The sequence below is a fragment of the Leuciscus leuciscus genome (genome assembly GCF_965113295.1).
Source record: "Leuciscus leuciscus genome assembly, chromosome: 6".
Lineage (NCBI taxonomy): Eukaryota > Metazoa > Chordata > Actinopteri > Cypriniformes > Leuciscidae > Leuciscus > Leuciscus leuciscus.
In genome coordinates, this window is record NC_138730.1 from 28608379 (window position 1) to 28619564 (window position 11186).

At 37.2% G+C, this 11186-nt stretch overlaps 1 protein-coding gene across 1 annotated transcript; it reads left to right on the forward strand.

Moving 5' to 3' along the window:
- The first annotated feature begins 672 nt into the window (after window positions 1-672).
- crispld1b (cysteine-rich secretory protein LCCL domain containing 1b) lies at window positions 673-10551 on the forward strand. Its single transcript, XM_082174404.1, has 15 exons — window positions 673-833; window positions 1324-1633; window positions 4138-4256; window positions 4372-4504; window positions 5405-5520; window positions 5616-5716; window positions 6571-6732; window positions 6979-7039; window positions 7125-7191; window positions 7357-7487; window positions 7582-7625; window positions 7714-7786; window positions 7920-7989; window positions 9352-9485; window positions 9834-10551. The coding sequence occupies exons 2-15, from the start codon at window positions 1376-1378 to the stop codon at window positions 9883-9885; spliced, it is 1521 nt and encodes a 506-aa protein (XP_082030530.1). The 5' UTR covers window positions 673-833; window positions 1324-1375; the 3' UTR covers window positions 9886-10551.
- The last annotated feature ends 635 nt before the right edge of the window (window positions 10552-11186 follow it).

Here is an 11186-nt window from a genome sequence, read left to right on the forward strand (position 1 = left end):
TATCATGAGACAAATTAGAAAGCTTCTCAAATTAAAATTCAAGCTGTGGAAATCAGTTTGCTATAGGCTAAATGTAATAAAATATAATCATCCAGCCCAAATGTCATGTTTATGGAGAGTTTTCACAGTTAATTTTATCCATATAGCGAAGGCTTAAAAAATCACTCAATGCTGCCATCTAGTGTTGGTTTGGCCTATTACACAGATACACAACACTGTACAGCAAAAAGTCAAATAGATAGATAGATAGATAGATAGATAGATAGATAGATAGATAGATAGATAGATAGATAGATAGATAGATAGATAGATAGATAGATAGATAGATAGATAGATAGATAGATAGATAGATAGATAGATAGATAGATAGATAGATAGATAGATAGATAGATAGATAGATAGATAGATAGATAGATCTATCTTCATACGATTGGGCAGTCTTGATTTTTTAAAAAGCATTTATGGCAATAAAAAAACATACACTAAAAAACACATAGAAACACAAATGAAAATAATTATTTTCCACTCTGACTAAATTACTAGAAATACAGGCAAATGCACCGGTATATATACCTAAACGCTTCTGTGCTGTGGGTGTGTTTGTGGGCGTGGCTTAAAAGTACACTATAAATGAGAAACGCAGAATCACAAATTTAAACATTTGAACGTTCATTATTCAGCCGCACAATGACCCATGATGACTCATTCATAAAGAAACTTGCAAGCAGATCAAAACAGATGGGCTCGTGTTTTTGAAATGCAAAAACTGCAGAGAAACATTATTTCAGTAGGTCAACACCGGATCTAAACGTCCACGCGCAGAACCGCATAAGGTAAAATGCTGCTTACTTTCAGTCTAAAGAAAACTTAACATTTTTTCTGCAATATGTCAAAGGAATTGATGCTACTACAAACTTTATAAGGGTAACTCTAGTAAAGATAATAATATTATTATTTTAAGAGATAGCATTAGAGTTACTCATAATATATAGCCTATAGCTAAAGATAATATGCAGACTTCAAAGACTTGTGTGGTTGGTTTTAATGCAGGACACGACTGTATGAAATATTGCATGTGTGTGGGAAAAGGCGTACACAAGTCTTTGACAAGTTGTGAAAATGCTGAAACTGCACTTTTCAGTCAGGCTTGTGAACTGATCTATTGCTGAGCATCCATGCGAACCAATCCACATAATCAAATCTAATTATAATGTCATTCTGTTATACCACATTATGTATACATTTAATACAAAAATGTATATAAAAATATACATTTATGTGCGTTAAAATGTAGATCTGATTACAATTATTTTGATTTCACAGGCAGAGGACAGATACCACTTTGGATTTTGTAGCTGACAGATGTGAAGGAAACATGAAGTGTGGACATGAAGATTTATTTAGTGGGTTTGTGCTGCTTGTGATTGTCCAAACGGTGGTTTCCATGGTCATTCCCAATGCCACCCACTTAGAAGCCATCCTGGAAAAATACATGGATAAGGATGAGGCGTGGTGGCAATCCAAGCCAAGGGGCAAGAGAGCAATTTCACAAAGTGATATGCAACTCATTCTTGACCTACATAATAAGCTTAGGGGTCAAGTGTACCCCCCTGCCTCAAACATGGAGTACATGGTAAGATCACATGATTCTCCCTCAGTCACAATCCTGCTGAATCATATTTCTAACCTACAACCGATTTATCATGATCCAATATATACTTACTGCAGAAGGACTTACAGAAATTTAGCGTCAGACTTTGTACCTGCTAAATAGTCAATAAAAGTAAATTGTCTACTACCATTATCATTTTGTCTAAATAAATGAAAAACAAAACACTAAACTTAAAACAATTGTTTTCTCAATGGTACAAGTGATTTTAGACATCATTCTATTATAGTGTTGAAAACGTAGATTTAACTTTAACTGAGCATTAGATAATGGCAAAAGGAATGTACATTTAAATATACATTATCTGCTGATTAATATCAAATATTATTGGCAGATACCAATGAATTGAAAATCTCTCATATCGGCGCATAACTAATATGGTACTAATATATCGTTCATCCCTTCATTAAATCAAACTACCGGAATAAAATATCAAATGTAGGCTATTTCAAAAACTAGGCTACTGCAAATGTGAAAACCTTCTATAAGTTGTCTTGTGACTTTGAAAAGACAAAAAAGTGTGTTAAGTGCAACTTTTCCTTTGAATTGGGAGTTAAAAGTCTATTTAAACATTGGTGGGGTCATGAGGGGGCTCATAAATTTATCAGATGGCTCTGCCAACCAGTATTGGGTAACCAACCATAACCGCACTTTGAACAAATGCATTCAAACACACTGAACTACAGTCAAGTTTGTGGTCTACAACAAATAGTTCATCAGGTCCATCAGGGAGGCCAAACTGCAGCTTCTCCTTCCCACGTTCTGTGGCTCACCTACTGTATATGGCACTCAGCCAGACCTCTCAATTGCTTTCTGGCCAAAAATGACCTGATTCTTCTTAGAACCGTCTATGGTTTGCTGCTGCTGCTTCTTCTTCTTCCCACTGCATTGCAGTTGGCAGCAATGGAGGCAAATATTGACTCGCACTTCAAAGACAGAATAGAATAGAACACTCTAAATGTTCAATATATCATTAATTTCTCTGCACTGCGCATGGATCATTCCATATGACTGACACTTGCAATCAGCTGTAAGAGAACCGTTTCAAAACATTCTTAGTCAATTACTTTTGAGTTGATAACATCTGTGGCGCTCTGGGACTCTGAACAATTCAGAGTTAAATCTGTCAAATGCCTCCAGCCTGTATCCCTCAGCAAAGTTGAACAGAATGTGTCTTTGTGTGGGGCGCAGGTAGGGGAGGAGACATTAGCTACCTCCATTCTGTGCAGTCCTCTGGGTAATTACTCTGAAAAGGAAGTGGAGGGAGTCACAGAGGATGCATATCTCCCTTGGAATGCACCCAGATGGTCGCTGTAACAGCAAATTAGGCATCACAACAAATAAACAATGTCAAGATGGGTCTCAAAGGCCACATAAAATGCCAGCAGGCTTTGCATCTCTATGCTGGTTCTGCTCATATTCAGAAAGCTTGCTAGGCTTTTATGTGCCTTAAAGACCGATATTACATTTATAATAATGGTAAACATTTCAAGTGCATGTTGACGACAAGACATATTTTATACTGCTCGCATTAACATCATAAACAGCTGGAATGCAATTTAAGTAGCATCTAAGTTAGATTAAAATGAAAAATATTTTATTTATTTATTGTGCAATATAAAAGAATGATCAAGGTGGTTCAGCAATAGTATTTGTTGAGGACTGCTGGAATGGAATGCACCAGCTCTGCACACATGGAACAGATTAGCGCACTGGCAGGGCAGCAAACGACGTATATGTCATTTTAAATGAAACTGCTGTGTATTGAAATAATCAGAGCCCTGTGCAGAACAGTACACTGTGTTTTCTTTCATACAAAACAGTTTAAACCTGTAGCAATCTTAATAGTAGGTTTAATGTCTTCTGTCCCAAGTTAGTGAAACAGAAATGCTTTATGGTTTTTAACTTCAACTGCCCCACTTGTAGATTTGTATCAATCTACTGGTCAGAAACAACCATGCATTGACGTACAGAAGCAGGTTCAACCGTATGCCAAAAATGTTATCAGAAAATCTTTCTGAGGTGCTTTTTCTGCAAAAATTACGACAGATTCAGCTGCTGTGTTACCTATATTCACACAGTCAGTGTTTGGGATCGGCAACCGCATTTCACAACAGGTGTGACTCAACCTGTACAGTACATACAGTACAGTATTGAAGTCGCTACTATTAACCTATGTATTAGTATATGTTATCACAAAACTGATGGGAGTAGCTCTGGTGGAAAACAGTGAAACCGTAGCTCATTCGGTCTCTGCAAAATACCAAAACCACACATGAAAACACGCAACACAAATTAGATGCGCGTGTATGTTGTACAGTAGTCCAGTACAGTTATATTCACTCGAAAATACCTTCACAGGTCGTCCCTCTTGTAAATAACCAAACTGTTTTGAGCACTCAAATACAGGACAGATCATTATTTTATGTTGCTTTGTGAACGTGGCTTGTGTTTCTACACTGTTACAGGTGTGGGACAATGAACTAGAAAGGAGTGCTGAGCACTGGGCACACACTTGTCTTTGGGAACATGGACCGTCTCACTTACTGACCCGGATTGGTCAGAACCTGGGAGCTCACTGGGGCAGGTGCTGTATTAAAAATGGATTCAAACAATATTGAGGTCACATCAAATAACAATTGCATCTCATGCAGATCTTATACAGTGCATTAACTGTTATCTTTAAATATGATTTTCTTCAGAGACAGACCCCCGACATTTCATGTCCAAGCCTGGTATGATGAGGTGAGAGATTTCAGTTACCCCTATCCACAAGAGTGTAACCCTCACTGCCCCTACAGATGCTCTGGACCGGTCTGCACGCATTACACACAGGTAAAAACACATTCACGTTACCAAATCAACAATATCCTCAAAACCCTGGCAGGAAAAATAGTCACCAGTTTACATTTAGTCAATTTTCTTTTCAAATGTATTTTCACAATATACATTGTTTCAAAGCACCTTTACAGAAACACATGATGTTAACTCTTTCTCTGCCAGCATTGTTACCATTTTTTTTAATCAACACTTGAATGTGGGTAGGTTTCATTAAAAAAACAACAACATTGGCGCCGATAGCCTTGTGGTTATCGCCGACATAGTGCAACTGTGCCTCCCGTGACCCAAGTTTGATTCCCAGCTCGAGCTCCTTTCTCTACCCCTCGCTTTCCTGTTAAAATCTCTACTGTCCTATCCAATAAAGGCACAAAAAGGCCAAAAACATAACTTAAAAAAAAAAAGCTACATTTTGAACAAAAAGGGATTCATCTGGATCAGATTCAGAACAATGATTAAAATATAGTAGATCCGAGTCCATCAAACCCTCAAAGCTTGCACAGTCTATAACTCGTCCTGCGTCGACATTTCATTCAGTAACATTAGGCAGTTTTGGTTTATATGCTGTTTAATGTTTGATGGCCTGTGTAAGCAATGCTTCTATTGCTTGTGTCTGATTCTTCTTCGCTGTGTTTTTATTGTACCGTATAAAAGTTAAAACATGGATTGCCGGAAATTTCAGTCAATAGCAGGGAAGCGTTGTGTCATAAATGACGGAAAATTCTCTCAATGGCGGGGAAAGTTAATGTTTATAATATCTTAATATCTTCATGCCTTATAGTCGTATTTAGCAGGTTAGAGCTGGGTGATAATATAGTTGACATTTTGTGACAGTACAAGCAATCAAGCGTGTGAGATATGCAATGTATTAAATGTTATATTATGATTTGTTCACAGCTGGTTTGGGCCACAAGCAGCAAAATTGGCTGTGCCATCAATGTGTGCTACAACATGAATGTATGGGGGATGATCTGGACCAAAGCCGTGTATCTGGTCTGCAATTACTCTCCCCCGTATGAACGTTCATCTTTTTTTTTCCATTTGCAATATGACATAGTTCTAATAAAGCACTATTATTAGCTTTTGCCTTGTGCCATCCTTTTCTCAGAGGAAACTGGTGGGGACATGCACCATACAAGCACGGGACCCCTTGCTCTGCTTGCCCACCCAGCTATGGCGGCGGTTGCAGAAACAACCTCTGCTATAAAGGTACTAAACTGACTTTATTATTCAATTGATGTTTAATGTTCCTTTTTTTGTTACGTATTTAAATATAGTAACATAATGTGTTAATTTAGCATGATTAAAAATACAATGAAAAGAAAGAAAGATAAACAAATTTCAATTCAATGTCAATTAATTATCTTGAATTATATTGGCAGCAAATTGATATGTGATTAATTGCGATCAATTTGATTCATTATCATGACGTATAGTAATGGCTGAAAGAGATGTCTGGAGGGGTTAAAATGAAAAATTAGGAAAACATTTTTTTTTTATATTTTAAATATGAGGGAAGAATAAAACACTAAACTTGGTTAAGGTATTTATCTGATACAATCATTTGGCAAAAAAGGCAAACTACAGCTACGGTTTTTATTTTACTATGCAAAACAAAAGGCATAGAAAAACAAAAACCTCTCAGAAAAAAAACATACATTTACTACAACATAATCAGCTATTATTTTGACGGTTCTCTCTTGTTTTTGCCTGTGTGCCTAATTTCTTTGTATGACAGCCTGGCCAAAAATGATGTTTGCATAATTTGGCATGTTTCATTGTGTTATCACAAATAAAACAATTGACGCAAAGCACAACTATGCAATATGCTTACAAAATCTTTAACACGTTTTTTGAATAATACTTCAATAATAATAAGTCAATTTTCCTGGGCCAGACATCACTTTTGGCCACTACTGTATTATGCAGTTAATTTAATTAAAACATTTTAAACTATTTTCATCCCTAAACTAGTTATGAAAACAATATTTAGCTAACATTTGTGAAGGCTGCAAGTCTTAAATCATTAAAAAAAAAAAGTAATTAAATTGTGCTCTCTTCAGATGATGGCAGTCATCATCATTACACCCCTGAGGCAGAGGAAAATAACTATATCGAACCAGAGCCAGTCCGAAGCCACGACATTCATTACCGGGATGAGACCCCGACTCCGTCTCCCAATGAGAACATTGAGAGGAATGAAGTCATCAGTACTTCCCAGATGTGTAAGCTACTTTAAGCTCATTGGTTGACTTAAGATATTCAAAAGTGGGCGGGGCTGTAATGTCTTTGCTGGGCGACATCAGAAGGTATGTATGTTTCTATGTACATTCTCTTGGGGTATGTTTACAAGCAGTGTAATATTGAAGAAAGAGAATCGTATTCCCCTAATTTAGCACATGAAAACCCATTACTTAAAGGTTAACCAGAAAATAGATAACACATCTTTGTTTGTATATATTTTTCTGCAGCTCAGCAAGTAGCATGTGATACTAGATTACGTGATCAGTGCAAAGGAACTACTTGTAACAGGTATAATTCACACATCAGTTACTAAACAGTGTGGTTGGGTCATGCTACTATGAATTATTTTCATGACTGGTCAATCTTTAATCAGGTACGAGTGCCCGCCAGGCTGTTTGTACAAATATGGAAAAGTATTTGGATCAGGTCATTATGACATGGTAGGTGAATACATTTGCTTTGTATTAATTTTTATCTCAATGTGGCATCAACTGTCAAGATTTTCAAGTAGATTTTTCCAGTTACACATTTATACTTTATCAGCTCTGTATTTTTATATTGTGGTCAGCTCAGGGTCTCTCTTATTAATGTTGCTGTTTTTCCAGCAATCCAGTATCTGTGGCAGCGGCTTGCATGCTGGAATAATAGATGATGATGGAGGCTGGCTGGATGTCACAAGAGTGGGCAGAAGGCAACGATTCTCAAAGTCCTTCAAAAACGGAGTTAAGACTCTGGCGTAAGTCATAGAACCCAACATGCTTGTTTCATGCTGCTGGATGTAGGTTCAACACTGTTCTCACAATTTTTTTCCAATTAATGTTATTCCTCAGGAAAAATCAGAGTGCCAATGCCTTCACCGTATCAAATGTCCCAGGTCAGTGCACGGATGATCATTCATAATGAGATAAAGTTGCTAGAGTTTCAGAAAAGAAATTTAAAAACAAATATTTTGTGATTTCCAGTGAAAGCAGTTAATTGTGAAACTACGGTGGCCCAATTCTGCCCTTTCAAGAAACCAGTTCAGCACTGTCCCAGGTGAATTTACTTTATAATAAAAAATATTATTGACCGATTACACAAGATACCATGTAGTAAATTTGGAAAAAGCATTTTGTCGTTAATAACGCAACAGCTAACAAGATGTTTTTTTATTTTTAATTTTTTTCAGGTTGTATTGTCCTCGTAATTGCTTGTATGGCAGCTATGCCCGAGTAATCGGAACCCGCTATTATTCAGATGTAAGTCTTCATGCCCATTTTCACACAGAACATGTTTTTGCATTCCATCACACTTCTTTTCCATTGTTTTTCTATGTAAACATGCACTAGATGGACATCTTTGATTATAGCTCTCATATCTTGTATCTTTCAAAGTGCCTCGCACATGATACGTGTTAAAAAAAGCGTGGCACTTAAATTAAAAGCAGCATCTAGGGACACTGTGTTAGAAATGAAAAAACAATGTCCCTAGATGCTGCTTTTAGGTAGCCTGGTAATACCAGACTCTGCTACTTCACTTTGCTTCGTATACAGAGTCTGGAAGGGCATAATAGAGAAGTGTTTTCTCTCTCGCGGGGGGGCGCTTGTCTGAAGTTTAAAATCATTGGTTACCCGTAAGCCAATCACATAACGTTTGGTTATGGCGTGTGTTATGCGCATGCTCAGCCGCATCTAACTTCCACTGTAAACGCATGTATGATGCAAAAACTAAACCATCGAGCGAAATACCGGAGTGAACATGGCTGTGAATGACTTTTGGAGATTATGTGAAGTAAATCTACGCATCCACGGTACAATCAGCGTCTACGTCACGGCTCTCAGCCCGCCCTCTGTTCGTTGATTGGCCCGGCTGTTTTCAGGCCGGTGGAAAACTGAAAGATAGGCTGCTATCTCAGACTGACTACAGGAGCGAAATGAAATTAGCGGAAGTAGGAAGTCTGACGTAGTCAGGCTAGCTTTTAGGGCCTAGGCATTGTGTTTTTAAGCACAAAAATGATGTTATGTGAACAATTTTGATTCTGTGTTTTCTACAACTATCTGCCCTGCTATACATATTAAGAAGTCACTGCTATCTTCTAATTACATTAGAACACCATTATATCATTGAAAAAAACATATGATAGATCTTTTTTAATATCTCAGTTGTTTCTCCTAGCCTGCAATGTTGAAGTGGAGAGCAAATACAGACTTTTACCAACATTTTCTGCTTCTCAGATTCTACTTCTGAGAAACAAACCATAGCAATCTCACAAGTTGTAAACTATCAAAAACGATTTCAAACTGCTCAGATTTGCTCTGACACCAAAACTTAATTTAACTAAAACTATCCATATTATTTGTTATAGCTGTATACCAATATTATATGTAAAAAAAAAAAAAAAAATGTCTCAGTTGTGTCTACTTTTATTTCCATTAAGGAATTTTGAAAGTTGATACTTAAACATAATTGATTACTAACATAAGTCTCCTGAGCTATAAAAGAACGATGTCTGAGCAATGAAATGTTCCTCTGGGTCGCTATATAGTGGCTATTAAGTCACTGTTTTGTTACAACTGCAGTAGAAAATGAACCATATCTCCTCTTTCTGTCCCACTGAGCAGAATTCCAGTATATGCAGGGCAGCTATCCACGCAGGGGTGATTCGAAGCGACTCTGGAGGTTATCTGGACGTAATGCCTGTAGACAAAAGGAGGCAGTACAAGGGCTCCTACCAGAATGGCATCACCTCAGAGAGGTACTGAGTGTGTTGAGTCAGCTTTTGAGCTTCTACTTCTGTGTAGATGATCTTTCCTTCTTGGCTTCTGGTCTTCAGACTAATTATCTAATATCCCTGTATATGAGCTTGGTTGGATAATGTAATCATGTCATGGGTGGCTGAACCGTAATGTTATAAACTCTGCATTTCTGCAAAATAAAACCAGACCACCAACACAGCCTGGTTTTATTTTGCTTCATTACATAGCATGTTGAGGGTATCATGAGTATCTGAAGAAGTGATTAATGAATCATACTAGCATATAAACCATATATATTTCTATCCTGCTGGATTTGGATTAATATTGGCCATTATTCTTCCATTTAGCCTACAGAATCCCTCAGGAGGCAAAGCATTCAGAGTGTTTGCGGTCATTTGAAACCATCCTCCAAGGACGGATGCAAAGAAATAGAGCTCTTGGTAATGTAACAGCCGGTAATTACCGTGCATTTGGTTTGCTGGTCTTGCTGGGCTGGATTTAAGGCCAGGGCTGTCACGAAAAATATCCTCAACAGGAAAAAAAGACATTGACTTTGACACCATCTGGTCCTGAGAAAACTGAGTCTCCATGATTTTGGTCTGCATGTAAATGTCATGTATATACGAGTTGTAAATACAGTTTTTATTCATTGCATTCATTCTTGTATGTTTTATATAGGTATATGTTGTTATTTTAAGCACATAAAGATATTAAGCATTCCTTAAAGTAACAAAATAGGCAATTGTGCATGCGAACAAAACAGTGTTAATCTCTGAACATGTCAAATGTGTTGAAAAGGCCATATAATATTACAGTTTATATTTTTGTAAACATATTTTTTTAATCAGTGTTCAGAAGCTGCTCATTGGTGTATTGCGCTTTACAGTATATTATGCTGCGTATGTTCAGAATTTGATACTGTAACAACCTGGCAGGCCAGGAAATCATTATTGCTTTAGAAGAATTTGAAAAATGTACCACAAAAGGAGCAATATGGAAAAGAAGAGACTTTTTTTGTGTTATTTATTATCATGCAATCTAAAATAAAGATATTTAGACTCATAATTCTTCTGTTGCAAATATTACTATAACATTTTGAGTACATCTTATTGCGGAGAAAGTACATTGAAATATTTCACAATGGTCCCATCACAAATGTCCAGTTTTGATGTATTATGTATTTGAATTTCTGTGATTGTTGGCTGAACACAGCTGTGAGGTTACTTCAAATTCAAGACTCTGAAAAGCACAGACGGAGCCTCTGCACCTTGAAGAATGAAAACCCAACGTGCCTCATGTGAAAATACTCAACTTCTGCTGGCAGTGCACCGGCACCACAGACAAAGAAGGACATTGTGTGAATGCTGGTGTGTGTGATGGTTTTAATCTCACTTCCTGGAGTGCATTTCCTCCATGTCAGGCACAGATGTGGTTGAGTGGTAGTAGCAGGCTCTCTGTCACTCACCTTGACCTCTCTCATTTCCTGTCTGCCCTCTCAGGCTCTCTCAAGATCGTTGCCTCCAGGCTTAGAACCCTAGTTTATCACAAAATCACAAGTATGTTCCTGCCTTGTTCATATAGAGGTGCACTCATTAAATTTCTCCTTATTAAAAAGTTTTACTCAGGAAGAAATGAGCAGTACATTCAAAACCATTCAAAAGTTTGGGGGCCCTAATATTTTCTTTTAGGAAATGAATGCT